Source organism: Abramis brama (assembly GCF_963993115.1).
Source record: "Abramis brama genome assembly, chromosome: 19".
NCBI classification, from domain to species: Eukaryota; Metazoa; Chordata; class Actinopteri; order Cypriniformes; family Leuciscidae; genus Abramis; species Abramis brama.
This window is the reverse complement of record NC_139981.1, coordinates 26653409-26673927: the sequence shown is the minus strand read 5'-3', so window position 1 is coordinate 26673927 and position 20519 is coordinate 26653409. Positions and strand designations below refer to the sequence as shown.

At 37.8% G+C, this 20519-nt stretch overlaps 1 protein-coding gene across 2 annotated transcripts in view; it reads left to right on the top strand.

The window, feature by feature from the left end:
- The first annotated feature begins 3368 nt into the window (after positions 1 to 3368).
- mcph1 (microcephalin 1) overlaps positions 3369 to 20519 on the top strand; it is a 98348-nt gene continuing 81197 nt past the window's right edge. Inside the window, exons 1-7 of one of the 2 annotated variants that reach the window (XM_084092747.1) lie at positions 3369 to 3440; positions 3916 to 3968; positions 5434 to 5525; positions 5606 to 5724; positions 16862 to 16949; positions 17981 to 18092; positions 18196 to 18327. In XM_084092747.1, the coding sequence (XP_083948873.1) occupies positions 3409 to 3440; positions 3916 to 3968; positions 5434 to 5525; positions 5606 to 5724; positions 16862 to 16949; positions 17981 to 18092; positions 18196 to 18327 (628 nt within the window). In that variant the 5' untranslated portion in view covers positions 3369 to 3408. Of the gene's footprint in view, positions 3496 to 3915; positions 3969 to 5433; positions 5526 to 5605; positions 5725 to 16861; positions 16950 to 17980; positions 18093 to 18195; positions 18328 to 20519 lie in introns of both variants that reach the window. The other variant, XM_084092748.1, reaches the window with a different exon arrangement.

Here is a 20519-nt window from a genome sequence, read left to right as displayed (position 1 = left end):
TCTCAAAACAGTGTTTCTTCTGGCTCTCGCTTCAGTGAAGCGCATAGGGGACTTGCAAGCGCTCTCAGTGAGCGCGACGTGTATGGAGTTTGGACCTAATGACTCGAGAGTCATACTCAAACCAAAGCACGGATATGTTCCTAAATCCCTCAATACACCGTTTAGGGCACAGGTGATCTCCCTGTCGGCCCTGCCGGTATCTGAAGAGGAAGGGGATGCAGGCTTCCTTTGCCCGGTCAGGGCGTTAAGAGCCTATGTGTCTCGCGCATCCGTTTTCAGACAGACGGAGCAGCTCTTTGTTTTGTTCAGCGGACGTTCTAAGGGACTAGCCGTGTCAAAACAGAGTTTATCCAGATGGATAGTTGATGCTATAGCGCTAGCTTATACATCTAAGGGCCTGCAATGCCCGTTAGGTGTCAAAGCGCACTCCACGAGAGGCATGGCCTCGTCGTGGGCTTGGTCTAGTGGGATTGCCTTGCAAGATATCTGTATGGCGGCAGGCTGGGCCTCCCCGTCTACATTTATAAGGTTTTATAACCTCGAGGTTCCCGCTTTACAAGCTAAGTTGCTCTCGGTCTAAATTTTCAGTATTGCCTGCCCGATGCTATCGGCTCAGGATGCTGAAACTGCTAGAGCGTCGATCACTGATCGTCTGTTTACTTCTGTGGGCAGTGCGTAAGTCCCCCATATTTATCAGTCCAGGCCGAGTTCGCCCTGGCTGTGTGGAACACTTGATATAATTTGCTCTTATTAGAGCTCTATATTACAGGAATGATGCTATTCTAGCCCCTCTTCCCGGATTCTCTGTGAGTCCCGTGTGATTAGGCACTGTATGAGCCCCGGGCACCTGCCCTTGGGACTTTAGTGTTGTATCTCAAGCACGCACGGCGTTTTACACTGTGTTCCCCTAGCGTAAGATATTACGCAAGTACGAGAGAACCTCTCGTAAGAGAACGTACTCGGTTACTAACGTAACCTTGGTTCTCTCTAGAGAGGGAACGAGTACTTGCGTATCTTGCCGTGCATGCATCACGCTCTGGTTCACTTCGGCGATGAAAAACTGATCAAACCAGCCTCTCGAGGCTATATTTATAGCCGAGCCCCACCCTCTTTTGGCGGGACATGACGTATTGGGCGCGAAGGTTCTGACGTCATGAGGGGCCTCTCTCGATAGGCTGGTGCAGTTGCCGCAGAGCAGCCAATGGGCGCGCGAGCTGTCTCGCCCATGTCTGCATGCTGCTGCAATGCGTTTTACATTATTGCAAAATTAAGGATAATTTTTGGCTTCAGTATCTCGTGGAAAAGAGGTTTTCCCCTAGCGTAAGATATTACGCAAGTATTCGTTCCCTCTCTAGAGAGAACCGAGGTTACGTTAGTAACCGAGTACGTTTTTGAGGTGTACAATCCGCAGCAAATGCCACCGGGATATTCAAACTGGCTGTAGTCGCCGTCGGCCCGGGACCTAGTTGTAAAACTGGACTGCTCTGCAAAATACCAGCGAGGTACTCGCCCTTTGATTGTTGATGTATACAATTCAATTCAGTATTCATGCTCTGTCTGAGACGCAGGTTTTTAGGGCGCACGCTTCGGATGTTCGCGTTCATGAAACTGCTTGACTTACAAACATCCTGTAATATTGTATGGAACGACTCAATATACATACATCATGCGTTGTGGTCATGTCTAGGCGTAGGTCCACCATCTGATCTGGATACGGCCCGGATCCAGCTGATTACAGTAAACCTCGGAATAAGCAGAAAGACTAACACTAGCGTAGATGTCATTCTTCTTATGATGAATTCATTCTTCTTAGCGAGTACATCGGGTGTTATATCAAGTCAAGTCAAGTCATCTTCATTTATATAGCGCTTTTAACAATGTAGATTGTTCCAAAGCAGATTTACATTGATAATAGTAATTAAAGTAAAGCGTTTTGGCTTTATAGCAGCTCTAGAATAAAGTTATTGTCCATCTAAAGTTAGTTTGATTGATTCACTTCCGTCGCAACGATCATTAGTTATTAACTTAGGGGCCACTAACACGACACCGTTTTAACAGAAAACTCTTAAGTTCTTTCTGCGCAAACTTCAAAAACGCGAACCAGTGAGAACGCCGATGGGAAGTCCTTCCCTACAAATCAACCCTCAACATACTACTTGTCTGGCCTTAAAATTAATAATACAGAATTTGTAGGCTATCGCTTCCACGTATAGCCACGTGAACCGGAATTATCCCAACAACGCTTTATCTGTAGAGAGGTAAAGGGAGGGGAGGGAGGCCTTCACAGGGAAGAGCTTAAGTGAGCCTAAGAGCCTATATGAAGTGGGAGAACTAAAAAATTATTTATACTGTAAGTATTATATAACTAAGGGGTACTTAATCTACTATTATGATACAACAGCCTTACATTTGGGAGCAATTTAGCGAGAACATAGACTGCGAACCTTTTTGTAATAATGGTGTACCAATACATATTGTATAGGCTTTTTAAAAATTACAGGGTACAAATCCATGCATTTAAACAGTTTTTTTTTTTTTTTTTTTTTTTATAGCAAAAGTGCAGATGTTTAAGTTTGGGCTTACATGTTTCAAGGCAAGTAAAGCTAAAACTATTGCAATTTTTTGAAATACTGGGAAATATACTCTTATTCTTATATGTAGTTACAGGGTGCTTGTTACCCTCTTGTTTCATGTAGTTACAGGGTAAGTGTGACAATTCAAGTAGCCTAAGACGTTCCATGAACGTTGTACTTAGAATGTTTTATGATAACTATAAAAACTATATATTATTATTTTATAGCAAATAATAATAACGTTAAAAGGACTCGAGAATGTTGTCCTATAAGAACGTTTTCTCTCAACATTACGAGACCGTATATTAGCTATTAATGACATTATAAGAACGTTCCATAAACATTATTTTAAGAACGTTTTGTCCAAACATTTACATAACTTTTAAATAACATTAGTGAAAGTTATGGGAGCGTTCCTGTTAGCTGGGTTTTTTTTTATTACAGTACAATTAAAATTGCATTAAGGCAATACAGTAACCAAAATTCTTTTTAAAAAACAACAAAAAAATATGGCTTTGTTTTAAGGCACTTACATTTATGAATATAACATTTCCCCAGTATGAAAATAGTAAAAAACTAAATGTTTACATCTTCCATTATTATACCAAATGTTATGTCATTTTTAGAGCACTGAGCAATCAAATTAATTGAAATTTTATGCAACAGTAGCCATTCATGTCAGACCAAAAGGCACTGCTGTTTGAACAGTCACAAAACAATTGTACTGTTACATCACTACACTCCAGTTCAGTAGGTGGCGGTAATGGCACAGAAACTGGTTTACTAACCGACAGAAAACAACACAAGAAAAAGAACCATTACCGCGAAATGTCAAATGAAAACAACGTGTGTCAACGGCACAATGAGGTAAAATAAAAACAAAGATAATTTCGCATTGTTGATCCGTTGTTCTTCAGTCAAGGTGAGCAATGAACAGCGCCCGGTGTTTCCTACTAAACATTTTAGATGTTTACGTCTCACCACGTGTGAGAATGTTGGTTTCTTTGATAGGACAGTTGCTAACTAGGGTGATCTAGTTAGTAAAAGTTCTGCATAGTTAGTAAAAGTTCTGCATTTGCTCTTGTTTTGTTGTTTACGACTTGCTTTTTAGAATTACCTCTGATATTTGTCCTCCTTAATTGATTAATAATTTTGACGTGCTGATCTTGAGTTAGACTTCATGATGCGGGTACGTGTTGCTGGACTTAACTCACCATGCTTTGTTTTTCATTGACATATTGTGCATGTCTTTGTTAAAATCTTTGCATATTATAATGCTTATTATCTGCTTTGCTTGCCTCATGTTGAGATTTCATGTTTTATTGTCTGTTGTTTGGTGCAGTTTTAGAAGGAACCCTTTAGAATCAGTCATGACTTCCACTGCATTCCTCAAAGGTAACGTTAACTTACTGATGGATATTTCTTCAATTAGGATATATTTTGGTAACACTTTACAATAAGGTTCATTAGTTTACTACCTCAGTTTACATGAACTAAGAATGAACAATACTTCTTCAGCATTTATTAATCTTAGTTCATATTCATTTCAACATTTACTAATACATTATTAAAATCAAAGGTTGTATTTGTTAACATTAGTTAATGCACTGTGAAGTAACATGAACAAACAATGAACAGCTGGATATTTATTAACTAACATTAACAAATATTAATAAATACTGAAACAAATGTATTGATCATTGTTAGTTCATGTTAGTTAATACATTAACTAATGAACCTTATTGTAAAGTGTTAAAACGATATTTTCTGTCCTCTAGGATGCTCTTATTTTAAAACATGGATTAAAATTGTGTTAACATTTTTTAACACGGTCTCATAGCACAGTGGTTCCCAAAGTGGGGGTCGCGACCCCCCGGGGGGTCGCGGGACCCCGGCGCAGGGGTCGCGAGATGATTTCTAAAAAAAAAAAAAATGATTTCTGTCGCGGGGCAGCAGTGCATTTATCATGGGGGTCGCGGGCTAAAAAGTTTGGGAACCCCTGTCATAGCAGAGTGTCAGTTTGAAATCTGAATATTTTTAATTTTAACATTTCATGCACAGTGCTTATTTAATTTATTAGACCATCTGTCATAAAGAGAAAACACAAATATTTTAGGAATCTGTCAAAAAATGGTGTTGTCATTTTATTAGGCAAATAACAAACTGAAACAACTAAATTGTCTTTATTCACACATATTAACTAAAAAAAACTTAATATTTTTAATTTTTTATGCTGTCCTTTGGCCTTGATAACAGCTTGCATTCTTGCTGGCATTTATTTACAGTACTTTTCCACAGTCTCTTTTGTTATTGATTTCCAAATAGTTTCTAGTTGTTCTCAAAGACTTGCTTTTGATGAAACTTTTGTGCGAATCCACTAAATCCCAAATTTGTTCAATAGGTCTCAAGTCTGGGCTTTGAATTGGCCAACTGTGCCTAAAGAGCTTACACATACTGGTGGATTAACCTTTACAGAAACATAAAAATAAATATTTTGGTAATCCCCAAAACTGTTAGTTTAGGGCAGCTGTGGCACAAATTTTACATTGGGTGGTGCTCTAATAATTTGGTTAAGCACTGTATATTGTATCAAATCAGAGTTAATTGACTGAGCTGCTTTGCTTTAGCTTGTTCAAGGGTTTTCCAACTCTCTCAAAAAGTGTGAAATATCAATATGCTATCAATAAGCCAGACTTCCACATATTATACCAAAAGATCTTTATTCCTGGATGTGATAAATGTTTTAACATTTGAAGATTATTTGCCAGTGGTGCCATAACTTTATTATTATTATTATGAAACAAACTTTTTTTTGTGCATTTGAATTTGTTTATCCACTGTTCTGTTTCTCCCTTTGAAGACGTGGTGGCGTATGTTGATGTGTGGTCTGCGAGCCGGGTGGAGGATTACTCTGATCCGTTCATCCAGCAGCTGTTGGACATGGGTGCAGAGGTGATAACTTTTTTGGCTACTGTGTTACAAATGAAATTTGTATTAAAATGTAAAATAAATGACCACATTTTAAATTGCAGGTATCAAAGACACTCAACAAACAAGTGACCCATGTAGTCTTCAAACATGGCCGCCCGTCCACATGGAAGAAGGCCCAGAAAATGGGTGTAAGGATTGTTTCTGTCCACTGGGTAGCCAGGTAAAATGTGTAGCACACACAATTAATCTTCTGCATGTTCATCTCAACATCTCAATAAAACCAGCAGTAGGGCTGTCAAAAGGGCTGAATTTGAATTTGAATTTGAATTTAAAAGGCATTATTTCAGTTAGAGAAAAAATAGCTTTTGGCTTGTCTCCTTAAGGCCACAAGAGGTCACAATGAGCCAAATATTCATGCACAGCATTATTAACTAATATGACTGTCTTTTAAAAAGTGTATAACGTTTAAACTAATGTTCATAAATCTTATAATTTCGTAAATTAAATATAATTTAGTAAATTCCATGAACAATTATAAACATAAAAGCATCATTCAAGAGTCGAAGCGCTGACCACACTGAGTACTTTTTTTTTCTTTCTTTTTTTGAGATTTTTAAAAACATGACATGCAGTGGAATGGAAAAAAAAAATACCCACAAAGTCTCAAGATATATTTTTTAAAAGTTAAACTTTTAACTTTACATGGCTTTCTAAACATGCTGCTCTCTTGTGCGAGACGCAAGCGCAACAGTCAAAGTTGTCCGTCTTGTGCATGTTTACACAGAAATCAATGGAAAAGCAGTGCAGAAAATGCGTTCTGTTTGTGTGAACGGCTTGGTTATGGTTTAGACCAGGGGTGTCAAATTCATTTTCACTGAGGGCCACTTCAGCATTATGGCTGCCCTCAAAGGGCCGGTTGTAACTGTAAGACTGTAAAATGTTACTACTCCTTAACATATTGTTAAAAAATTGTCTCTTTATTTGATTATTACTTATTTAACCCTCTGGGGTCTGAGGTGTTTTTGGGGTCCTTGAGATGTTCTGACATGCCCTGACATTTGTGCTTTTTTCAGTTGCTTATAAACATATTAATGGCAAAAAAAAATTACACTCTATTTAGCACAAACAGGGCTACCATAAAATGTGAGCAACAAGAATGTACATGTTTGCATTTTTGAGAGAATAATGTTTATGCATGGTTATTGAAAAAACTAAAAACTAAAGTTTCTGAAATAAGGCCACATACTAAATATGTGTCAATAAGACTTTTGACTAATGGATGTTGCCTAGAGTTTTTTCTTCAAAATGATGTGAAAATCACCCTGCCTTATCATTCACATAACACAATACATTGATTTAAATTTTGCAAAGCACTTTCTGTTTGGAAAGGCAGTATTCGAGTGGGCGTCAACGATCCAATGACACCATCATGCATATTTAGTGGTTCGCACCTGAGGAGACAATGGGGCCCGCATACTTAATGAGCCATTCATTCAGGTGTGTCACCTATAGCCACAAGAAAGAATGCAAGAGCAACAGTTGGAAGCATCTCAATTTTTATTTATTTTTTCACAAATTGTGCTTGCAAATCGGCCTATAATATCCAAGGAAAACATGTCTAGTAATTGTGCAGTTAATTCAGAAAATACTGTATTTTCAGTTTTGGAATATTTATCCTCTCCCCAAATTTGTCACTAATAAAACACAATAAAAATTATTTAAAGAAAAGGCTTATATTTACCTTTTAATAGTTTGTTTACATCTACCTTGTAAATATATTTTTTTATTAAAAAGGTTACAATTACAACAACAATTCAAGTGTAATCTTTCTTTGTAAAAACTAAAGTATACATTTTATCATACATATTTCAAAGTTAAGGATTTGATTGATTATTTGATTGCTTTATTTTTGACAAAACATACTATATTTAACATATGAGCAAAAATTGGCAAACAAAAGCTTATTTGAGGTGGCAGATATTTTACAGTAAAAATGTATAATCTATCCAAAACTAATCAACGAAATGTTGTCTTTCATATGTCTGTAACATAGGTCTTTCGTTTTTATTATAAGAAATATAAATGTTAATTTGCAGTTTAATACGTTGCTTATACAAATACATTTTATTTCAACATATTTCAGTCGATTTTTACTCAGTATAGCAATACAGTTTGCTAAAAGCGAAACATTCATTCACACACAGAAACGCCTGACTGTAACGTTGTTTTTATGAAATATTAGGGCATATAAATGTTAATTTGCAGTTTAATACGTTGCTTATACAAATAGCCTACATTTTATTTCAACATATTTCAGTCGATTTTTACTCATCTCAGTATAGCAATACAGTTTGCTAAAACATCATCATTCATTTACACACAGAAACGCGATTTAAATTTAAACTGTCTTTTTGCGAGCTGTGGTAAACAGCGCGCATCTCTGCCGTTCATTCATTCACAAACAGAAACGCGATTCACTTGAGAAGGAAAAAAAACTTACTTCAGTATTCCTCAGCTCAGTCGAATCCTTGCTCCTCGAAATACCCGCACTTCTGAGGTACATTTTCCATTATTATTATTCCTCACAGCGCTGCGAGACGGTGTAAACAAGTACAATGATCTGATTAAACTTGTGTTTTCGAGCTGATATGGGGGCGTTCACAGGTTTGCGTGGATTGCTTCAGTAATTTGCGTTTGAATAGCGCGTGCTCTCCGTGGGCGGGGTCACATTAAAAATAATTAGATGAGATGAGAACGACTGACATCTCTCTCTTTTCTTACAGATTACATGAACTGAGAATATTTGTTTTTTATATAAATTACTTCTGTTTGACTGAGTATTCGCTGAGTTATTGTTCATTTTCGGATGCATTTCAGAATGGACTTAACTGACAGAGAGAAGGCAGAACTCGCTTCGTGTTTATTTTTCTTTATTTGGCAAAAAGCACAACACTTTGTTTTTATTGTGAGTATACACAAAAATAATACACATTTAACAGGATCGATTGATGTATGAAACTGGTTTGTAAGATCAAAGTCAACAGAGTATTTGGACTCTCGTTTGAACTAATAGGAAAAAAAACGAGTAAATCACTCCGGCGTGATTGCCGACCTCAGAGGGTTAAGTTACAAATACTATGCATTTGCAGGGGCGTTTCTAGGTTTTAAAAACATCAGGGGCTGAGTCCGAAACATCAGGGGAGGGTAAATTTGGATTTCTCTGCCCTACATTTGTGGATTTTAAGGTGTTTGAATGCCGAAAAAATTGGATAACAATAGCTTTAAAAGCATGTCAGTGGGCAGTTGCATAAATTATTTGTCAAGCAGATAACAGATTCTTAAACATTAGAATCAGTTTAAATGTCGCAATGAATGATCCACACTGCAAAATGGAAATGCAGAATGTTTCTGCTTATTCTGTTGACAATACACAATCACATATTCCAAACAGGAATGGCCTTAAATGAGAAATCTTTCAAGGATTATTTTGCATAGATGTTACATTTCAATCAAACAGCAGTGCAATCTTTATGTGTCCAGAGGCAAATGAGCAATTTATATTAGCATTAAAGATTGGTTTCAGCAGCTTGGTTTTCACGAGTTAATCAATGTTTTTGGCACTAATCAGTTCAATTAAAGTTCAATTGTTCACTCATAAAGACAGTCACTTGTCGCCACCTACTGGCTTAATGATGCAAGTCAAACGGTGAAAAGGTTGATACTGGTGCCTATATTAAAATATTAAATATCAATATATTATTCTTCATTCAGTTCTATGCAGCAGAATCAGATTTAACAGATTTAGTTTTTGACCAATTGTCAAAATAAAGTATAGTCCTACAAAGCTATTATTATCAGAGCATGTGAGCAGATAGCAGGGAGAGGACCAGTGAATGAGAGTATAGCACCATTTTACCAGTGTTGCCCAGCATGGCTATACACACCATGTTACAGCACAGTAGTGCTATTGCAAACAGAAACGAGTCTAGAGAAATTTCATGTCGGCATGTTTTTTAGCGGACTTTGCCTTTCCGGTGAGCGACTGAGCAGAGCGCGCAACATACACACACACACGGAGGTTGCAGCGGAACATTGAGCAGAACGCGCTGCGAACACGGAGCAGAGAGCACAGCGCAGACACACAGTGGAACACGCTTCGAAGTTGTGCATTTTCGGAAGCGGAGCCGCTCACAAAGTCACAAAACATGCTGAGCCAGAGTGAAACCAGATCGCCGAACACGGAGGGGCGCCCCAAAAACCTAAAATACAATTTTCGTCAGAACATTTTTGACAGCCTAAATTTGGTGCATCCCTAATTTTAAGACAATCATATATGCTCTCGCGGGCCTTATAAAATAAAGTGGCGGGCCGGGCCTTGAGTTTGACACGTGGTTTAGACGTAACCAAGATTTTCTCCGCATTAAAGGAACACGCCGACTTTTTGGGACTTTTGCTTATTCACTGTATCCCCCAGAGTTAGATAAGTCCATACATACCCTTTTCATCTCCGTGTGTGCTGTAACTCTGTCTGACACACCCACCGCTAGCCTAGCTTAGCACAAAGACTGGAGGTAAACGGCTCCAGCTAGCATACTGCTCCCAGTAAGTGACAAAATAACGCTAACATTTTCCTATTTACAGTAGGTAGTCAACAAGAATGCTTATTACCGCCGCACCAGCCACCGCGGCAAAAATAAACCCGTCGCATTTCAAAGTCATTCGTGAAATGACCGCCAGGTGGCGCAAAGGGATATTGTGCAAAACAGCAGCAATTGCTGCATTTTGAATTGTAAGTGGGGTTAATGTCAATTAACAGTAAGGATGAAATACTACAACTATGGTAAACAGAATTATATTTTTTTAGAACAGAAAAATAGAATCAAAGCTTAAAAATATAGACGACAACAATATAGCCTATATTTCATATTGTAGACGTCGGTGGGAACATAAGACTATTTCCTGGGGGAGCTGCACGATAACAAAAAAACACAAAAACAAATTAATAACAAAAATAAATTGGGTGCAATGAAGCGGATTATTTTTTACTATTCTATTAAGGAATGAGACGAATGAAGAGTGTTTCTCGCTTGTGTGAGCGAACACTAATTGCTGGACAAATGAACTCCTGGGCATTTCTCAGTGAGTAAATTTGTGGCCGAGTGGTAGAACTTAGCTTTCAATCATTTTAGATGACATTGGTTCAAATCCCGAACAAACTGGACTACTGTAATTTTTATATTATTAATGCATTTTATATTATTAATGCAGAGAGATTTATCTAGTTCTAAAACTCTGTTACACCATATCGGTTTTTGCTTATATTTATAAAATAAAATTACCATGCATTTCCATTTTACACTAAGGAACAAATATTATCCAACAGAATGACTGAATTTACATCTGTATAATAATTCCAATCGTAATTTCAAAAGCAGTTTTGTTAAAAACATACAGTGAGGAAAATAAGTATTTGAACACCCTGCTATTTTGCAAGTTCTCCCACTTGGAAATCATGGAGGGGTCTGAAATTGTCATCGTAGGTGCATGTCCACTGTGAGAGACATAATCTAAAAAAAAAAAAATCCAGAAATCACAATATATGATTTTTTAACTATTTCTTTGTATGATACAGCTGCAAATAAGTATTTGAACACCTGTCTATCAGCTAGAATTCTGACCCTCAAAGACCTGTTAGTCTGCCTTTAAAGGAGAACTCCGGTCAATTTTAACATTGAGCTCATTTTTTTGTACATTTGGAGTGCTGTCAATACAGAGAACAACGACAAAAATCGGTGTTGCCTACACCGAGTTATTCTATTTTTAAAATTTGCACCCTGTTGACTTCAATGGGGCAATGTTTAAACCTGCTTTTAGCCTCTTAACATCCTTGATGTGTCATTACAAGTGCACAGAAAATGTGAGTGATTCCTTCTGAGTGAACACGAGTGGATCTGACTGCAGTAGATTTAAAAGATATGTATAAAAATTATGTTATTTAAGCCAGCGCAAATACCTGTTTACATCCTGTTTTTCGGTTGAAGTCCAAAGTAGTCGATTGCCGAGTTCACGCGCATAGGTTTAGTTACCAATGATCACGCGCGTGAACTCGGCAATTGACTACTTTGGACTTCAACCGAAAAACAGGATGTAAACAGGTATTTGCGCTGGCTTAAATAACATAATTTTTATACATATCTTTTAAATCTACCGCAGTCAGATCCACTCGTGTTCACTCAGAAGGAATCACTCACATTTTCTGTGCACTTGTAATGACACATCAAGGATGTTAAGAGGCTAAAAGCAGGTTTAAACATTGCCCCATTGAAGTCAACAGGGTGCAAATTTTAAAAATAGAATAACTCGGTGTAGGCAACACCGATTTTTGTCGTTGTTCTCTGTATTGACAGCACTCCAAATGTACAATAAAATGAGCTCAATGTTAAAATTGACCGGAGTTCTCCTTTAAAATGTCCACCTCCACTCCATTTATTATCCTAAATTAGATGCACCTGTTTGAGGTCGTTAGCTGCATAAAGACACCTGTCCACCCCATACAATCAGTAAGAATCCAACTACTAACATGGCCAAGACCAAAGAGCTGTCCTAAGACACTAGAGACAAAATTGTACACCTCCACAAGGCTGGAAAGGGCTACGGGGAAATTGCCAAGCAGCTTGGTGAAAAAAGGTCCACTGTTGGAGCAATCATTAGAAAATGGAAGAAGCTAAACATGACTGTCAATCTCCCTCGGACTGGGGCTCCATGCAAGATCTCACCTCGTGGGGTCTCAATGATCCTAAGAAAGGTGAGAAATCAGCCCAGAACTACATGGGAGGAGCTGGTCAATGACCTGAAAAGAGCTGGGACCACCGTTTCCAAGGTTACTGTTGGTCAACACTAAGACGTCATGGTTTGAAATCATGCATGGCACGGAAGGTTCCCCTGCTTAAACCAGCACATGTCAAGGCCCATCTTAAGTTTGCCAATGACCATTTGGATGATCCAGAGGAGTCATGGGAGAAAGTCATGTGGTCAGATGAGACCAAAATAGAACTTTTTGGTCATAATTCCACTAAACGTGTTTGGAGGAAGAAGAATGATGAGTACCATCCCAAGAACACCATCCCTACTGTGAAGCATGGGGGTGGTAGCATCATGCTTTGGGGGTGTTTTTCTGCACATGGGACAGGGCGACTGCACTGTATTAAGGAGAGGATGACCGGGGCCATGTATTGCGAGATTTTGGGGAACAACCTCCTTCCCTCAGTTAGAGCATTGAAGATGGGTCGAGGCTGGGTCTTCCAACATGACAATGACCCGAAGCACACAGCCAGGATAACCAAGGAGTGGCTCTGTAAGAAGCATATCAAGGTTCTGGCGTGGCCTAGCCAGTCTCCAGACCTAAACCCAATAGAGAATCTTTGGAGGGAGCTCAAACTCTGTGTTTCTCAGCGACAGCCCAGAAACCTGACTGATCTAGAGAAGATCTGTGTGGAAGAGTGGGCCAAAATCCCTCCTGCAGTGTGTGCAAACCTGGTGAAAAACTACAGGAAACGTTTGACCTCTGTAATTGCAAACAAAGGCTACTGTACCAAATATTAACATTGATTTTCTCAGGTGTTCAAATACTTATTTGCAGCTGTATCATACAAATAAATAGTTAAAAAATCATACATTGTGATTTCTGGATTTTTTTTTTAGATTATGTCTCTCACAGTGGACATGCACCTACGATGACAATATCAGATCCCTCCATGATTTCTAAGTGGGAGAACTTGCAAAATAGCAGGGTGTTCAAATACTTATTTTCCTCACTGTATATTATATATTTTGGGGTTCTCTATACAGAAAGAGTTTTTATAAACATGGTTTTAAGCAAGGTGCGATTTGCCAGGGGGGATGGGGATTTCCTTCTGGTCTAAACATCCCTGCTTCTGCTGAATTATTTTACCCAAAAGTTTGTCTGTCGTCTCTGTCTCCGGGACCTGCGCGTCACAAAAATGAACCGAAAGCCACTTGCCTCAGCTTATTCATGATAAGAAATAGGCTATGTCTAAAGCCTTTAAATGTCTAAATATTGAATAAATGTTATCTGATTATGTAATCCATATGAAATCGAGAGGTAGGCCTACAGAGGATCTTCTCAAACATGCTATCATGTGAGCGCTTTCCAATGCGGAAGGACAAGGCAAGAGTGAAAATCTCGCTCTTATTAAATGAAAATCGCCAAACAGATCAAATAATTTATTTGTCGAAATGTTGCTATATTGTTCCATTTAAGTTCATAATTATTCATATCGTTTTATTCACAAATCGCACCCTGGTTGTAAGGATCCAAACATCCCTGTGGAATTTAATATTGAGTTGAACATCTTGTTCATGACAACAAACGAACATGCGTTTGAAGATTGTATTTAGTTTTGCTTGGAAAAAGCTGGCCCAAACCAAAGTAGCGTTTCAGTTCTTCAATTATTAAAATAATGAAATATTTAGTTAATAAACTTTTATGACAGAAATATTACTACATGTAGCCTAAATTATTTAATTCCTTCATTATCAACACTTTAATAGCCTAATGCTAATGTCTAGAATAGTGATTTAAGTGTGAATTGCGACTTCTCTTTGTTTTAAAGGGATACTCCACCGTTTTTTCATATTAAACTGTTATTCCCTTAACTAAGACGAGTTGATACATACCTCTCTCATCTCAGTGCGTGCACTTAATCGCTCTAGCGCGCGGTGACACTCTGATAGTACCTAGCTTAGCCCAGTATATTCAATGGTATCTGACAGCAATTAATTTAGAAGTGACCAAACACATAAGCGTTTTCCCTATTTAAAAACAGTTACACGAGTAGTTATACAACCAAGTATGGTGACACAAAATAAAACGCTATTCTAAGCGGGTTAAAAAGGATAACTATAATGTATGGCGTAATAGCACTTTTGGGAGTACTTTGACTGGCGCAGTAAAAAGTCACGCCTGATCCTCTTCCTCTCGCTTCTGTCAATAGTGGGAAGAGGATCAGGCGTGACTTTTTACTGCGCCAGTCGAGAAATATCGATTTCTCGGTTTTAATCGATTCTTAAATCCCAAGAATCGATTAGTCATCCTGTTTTCAGTTGATGAATGAATGTATCATTGTAGCGCGCATCCCATCCAATAAATCTCAATAATCTTTGTGCTTTGTTACTATTGATATGAAACAAAGTCTCAGATTTCAAATTACGTCCATTTCCTTACGAAATTCAAAAACATAAATACCGTTTTGGCGCTATGGCGTGAGATCGTTCTGGCGCAGCTCAGCTCAAGAGAAGCAGCAGCGCGGAGTGCACAGGATCTTGTCTTCCGCCTTAATAATACCAGTTACGGTGCGAAATAAACATGAATGAGCATCTGAAAGTATGTTAAAAGGTAGAGTTCAACTTATCGAAATCCGTATCATGTGATATGGAATCGCTCAATCAGTGTTTCAACCGTGGAAAGATGTCAGTAAATCAGCTTGTAAAGTGTCATGTAACGTCACATTTACCTCAGAAAACCATATCCAGTGACCATAAACTCGTCAGTCAGCTAGAAAAATTAACTCTAGAGAGGAGCTTTTTGTTAAATATATGCACCATATTACATATTCATTGTAATTTTGAATGTTCTTAAATTTGTAATGCATGTTTGAATAAATCTGGCAGGTTTTTATGACAGCCACCATTTAAATGTTTATATTTCATATAACTTTATTATTATAAAAATAAATAAAAGTGTAATTTAAGTGTTTGTATACAAATCAGTTCAATATTATACCTTCAATAGTAGGCTAATGAAGCCTAGTAGGCTACAACTGACTCCCATAGTTTACAGCATTAGTTAAGAGATTTGTTTTCCTTGAGAAAATTTGCCATGTATTGTACCTGATATCCAAAATAATCAATATTGAATCGAATCGAAATCAACTATTTGAACTATTTTCATTTTGTACTGTTTTAATTGGTTAATTTTGCTGCAGTTTCTTTGGCAATACAAATTTAAAATGTCTCAAGAATAAGATTCTGTATTTCTTATTTTGCATCGCAAAGGGAATAAACTTTAAACTCGATGTAAACCTGTTTTAAATAAATAAACTGGCGATGCATAAGGATGTAGTGTAACAACGCCCAGTTCCAGGAATGCACTAATATTTTGTTGGTAGTACCAGTTTGCAACAATTATTAGTTAACATTAAGTTGTTAACACTTTGGAAAAAATAATAATTCGTCGTTACACTACATCCTTATGCATCGCTTTCTGCCAGGACTTTTATGTGCTTTTCCCAAACCCCTGATGTGACGTCGACGTCCAGGTTAGCAGTAGCATGAGCCGCCAGGCAAGTGTTATTTAAATAAACTCCTGATGTACTTACAAACTTTCCAATGCCTCGTTTTATGAGTACAGAACCTATTTGTACTACTGTATAAGTTTGATACCATTCTGGGCATTATTAGTGAGCTAATTTACGAGATACATACTTGGATCCGTAAGCGCCTGCACTAAGCCATCCAGCTGATTTCTCTAAATAAGCTCTAACTAAATGTTCAACCAAGGGAAAAAAAGCTTCTGGGGGGGTGTTTGGCTAGAGGTCATGGTGCAAAGGACCCTAGGTTGATTTTACTCCGAACCATCCCTTTAAGCTTCTCTATTTCTGCAATGTTTTGCATCTAGCGCCACATATAAAGTGGGTTCAACTAGCTTGGCTAACAAAAACATTAAAACACAATATCATCATCCCATCTTGTGCACCACTGCTTGACACACACCTAAAATTCGAGTTTCATGTAATGTGCAAATCGGTGGGCGGGGCTAAACAGGCAGTGTTGAAGTAGGCATTGATCATCTTCTGCAGAGGCGGTGTTTGATACCCTTTGACGTCATAGATCCCCACTTTGAAAAACCTGTCATTCACTGTGCCTGGTGTCAATAAAAGCTTTTATTGGACTAACAAGGAAGTTTGCAGTTCTGAAACTTACAGGATATTCTTATAGTATGATGACCTCTTGTATGTCAAAAGCTCAAGGAAAATTTGATTTCTCAGTTCATGACCCCTTTAAAGTCAGTTATATAAAAAGTAGATCAGTCTAATTTGAATGAGAAAAGTAAGACTGATTACATCTTGACCAATTGCTAGGTGGTCAAATTAGTTCTTAAGACACAGTCTTAACATAGTGGCTAATTTTATGCAACTAGCCACTAGTCCAGTTTTAGTTCTCGGACTCCATCAGTAACCTTTTTTTTGTGTGTTGCATTTCTTTGGATGGCCTTTAGATGTCTCTAGACCTCAATGTTTCCTTTTCATGAGCCTTTCGAATTCATGATATGTTTGCAGATGCAAAGAGAGTAACGAACATGTAGACGAAGATCTTTTTCCTGCTCAGAATGAAGAATCCAAACATCATCTTCTGAATAAAAGAACCGTAAGAAAATAAAAGAACATGCATATATTTTTACTAGAGATGCACCGATTACAATTTTCTTGGCCGATTCCGATTTCCGATTTTTCATTGAGTTTGACCTGCCGATACCGATTTTAGCCGATTCCGATTTCATTTTTTTCTAACCACTTTACAGCACACACAAATATTTATTTTCTATCTTTTCTTTAATAGAACATTTTACATTTTGCATAGAATTTTTTTTTTAACAGATAATCGCTATAAAATAGTATGTATATACACACAAATATAGCCTTGCAGTATAAAAATATTTCTATATTTTCTGGCTAGTTTACTTTATTTATTTTGTATAATCATAACCATACTTGCGACCAAAACTGAATAATTAAAACAAGTTTAAATGGGTAAATCTTCTACAAATATTTTTGAATCTTCGTTTTCTTTTTTGACATACTCCAGTTCTTGTTAAAACACACTAGACATGCTTATTCTGTGCATTTTGAGCACTTTTTGTGTGAAATAATTTTTTTATTTTGTCCATCAAAAGTGTGCTTTCACTTTAATTGAGCGTGGGCAGCGCTGCGAAAATAGACTCGGCGCCGAAACCCCCACTTCACTACTGCTCACGCGACACTCCTGCTTGACGCTCACGCGCTGCCTTCTTCTGCTCCCGGTGTGAATGCACTCAATGATTAACATGCACGCCGGAAAAAATATGCGCTGCTCACGCCCCACTGACGCTTGCGGTGTGAAACGGCAGTAATTCATGAGGTTTCCTACATGTGTGTTCCGTGTGCACGTGTGATGCTGATGTTGTGCGATGTTAATCATGCAGCACCCGAGTGCATTTGACCGGCATAAATCGGCATATGTTAGACTAACCGGCCGGTCGTCGGTCATGGCCGATCACGTGAAAATTGGCCAATTCCGGTCACCAGCCGATCAATCGGTGCATCTCTAATTTTTACTTTGACTGGTTGCTGTACAAATCTAGGTAAATAAGAATGAAATAACCCCACACTTGTTTTTTTGTGTTTGATTTGTTTTTGCAGCACCGTTGCATGCAGCCTAGAGATTTTCCTGTAAAGACCCCTGAGAATGACAGGCGACTGAAAAAAAAAATTGACAAGATGATGGAAGACATGATCTCCTCATCCCCTGTTGGTGAGGAAAGCATACGTTTGTTTCATTAATTTCATGTTTATTTCATTCAACAATTAAAAAAAAAAAAAATTTATGCTTTTTTTAATATATTTTTTATTTATAGTTTCTGACACATCACCCTTCGTTATTGATGAGGAAAGTGGAATAGTGTACAGTCCCTCTTTAAAACGCTCTGACAGCATGGCTCAGCGACTGAGAGAAATGAGAGCGCAACGTGAACATCTCTCACCCACTGGTATTTCCTCAAATCCTTTTGAGAACTATTTTAATTCCTGATCTAATAATTTTGTGATTTTTCTAGGGGTGTTATAGAGATGTGAATCTTTGAGTTGACAGTGAATTGATTCGATTCACTATTCATTGGTTTTCATTTTAGGGCTTTTCACATTTGAAATGTTTAACCCTGGGTCATTCTAAACCACAACAGAATACTGGGCTATCTTGCCTTTTCACATTGCTTATAATCTACCCTGGGTTAACAGTTAATCCTGGGTATTCATAATACATACCTGCAAACTAGCGAAATTCGGGGTGAAGTTGCAAGTAGGGCTGGGCGATATGGCCAAAAAAAATTATCATGATAATTGTTTTATATCAGTTGTTTTATATCAGTTTTATATCGATAATTATCACAATAAATGTCAAATCTTTATTTCTTTCAAGTTTAAAGGCAGATTTTTTTAACCAGAGCGTTAATTGTGGTTTTAAACTACTCTTTATTGTCAGAACATATCATGACAAACACTTGCCAAACAGGTGAACATTTCACAAATCTGAGGTAGAACATTCAAACATTTGTAATTTTTCCTTAACAAAATAAATATCTTAATAGAAACATTAATTTCTTAGTTTCTGCATGTGCTAATGGAGGATATTCTTTCAAGTCTTGAAACAGGTTTGTGTTGCTTGACTTTGATGGCACGTATCTTCAGCACAGTTTGCAGTGCAGGCTGCAATATTAATATTACATGTTTTATCTCGAAACGCATATTTGACAGTGAGTTGACTGTAGTATTAGCTTAACGCTTGAGATGCAGATTTACTATGTTAAATTTATGTTCATTAATAAAAACAGTAACATCTGTTAATTTTTTTAACAACCTCATTTTTATTTGGTAAAATGTAATATTCTGATTGTTTGAGTTTTATTAAAATTAACCATTGGTCATCCAGTATCATGCATTTAGATCATGATAACCACAGATAAAACCAGGCATAGCCTATAGCACCTCACTATCATGGCAAAATGTAACTTTATGGTTTCTTTGGTATTTGTATGAAAAACAGTAATCTAAATACATAATTAAATACTGTAATTATATTCCATTAGTCCTTTAATACATTGACTACGTTTACATGCAGCCAATAACCCGTTCAAAACCGTAATATTAGCAATAACCTGGTCGTGCATGGCCATGTAAACACCGGCAAAAACCTGAATATGCTCATGTCCCGGTTTTTAAAAACTCGGATATGATCCCTGGGGTACCCCTTTTCTAACCCGAATATTTGGTCATGTAAACGCGTATCAGCATATCCCCATCAAAAGGAACATTGATTTGTGTTCTGCGCATGTTCTATTCGCAAGGAATCTTGGTCTTTTGAGTAGAGACGGCGCATACAAAAACCCGCGTGCAGTATACCGGAAGTAAACAAGAAGTAGAGGTAAACATGGCGAGACGCAGCACAGCACCACACTTTCGGAGCGAGGAGGAAAGCACAAACAAAGGCGATCGGTATCTGCCCCGAACTATTCATTATCCGCGTGCTGCTGCTGTTGTTGTTGTCTTTGGATACAGGAAGAAGAATCGGAAATGACGCATATTGCGTCTTAAGGTTGTCTGTACGTCCAGACGCTAACCGTGCGTCGCCGTTTACATCGGGATATTTCCAATTGATTACAAATTCCATGTATACAGGAGTAACTCTCTCTGCTCACGCATGTAAACGGGTTAGTCCGAATGTTTCAGAAACCCAGAAAGTGACCTTAATCCGACCATAACCCGAATATTGACAGCTTGTAAACGTAGTCATTGTCTGCATTAATAATATGATACAATTCAATATGTATATCCCACATTTCATGGTGCAGTTAATATTACTAGGCTAACGTTACAGTAAATCCATGGTAAATTATGGGAATTTGTAGACGGAAAAGCCTTCTGACTGTATCGTTGCGCACAGTGTTTCTCCTGTTTGTCAGCACTGTTTCATCTGCCTTTAAACTGGTTTAAATCACTGAGACATTTGTGTTCTTCACTGAATTCAAGCGATTCTCACTGGATCTCGTGACCGAGACCGATCAGAGTAAACGCTTCTGCTCTAGTGAGCTCGCGCTGCCGTTTGGACTTTGAGCCGAGCGGATAAATGGTCCGTGTGGCGCGCGGTTCAAATGAGTTTCGTTACGCTTTTGGCGCATAAACATTA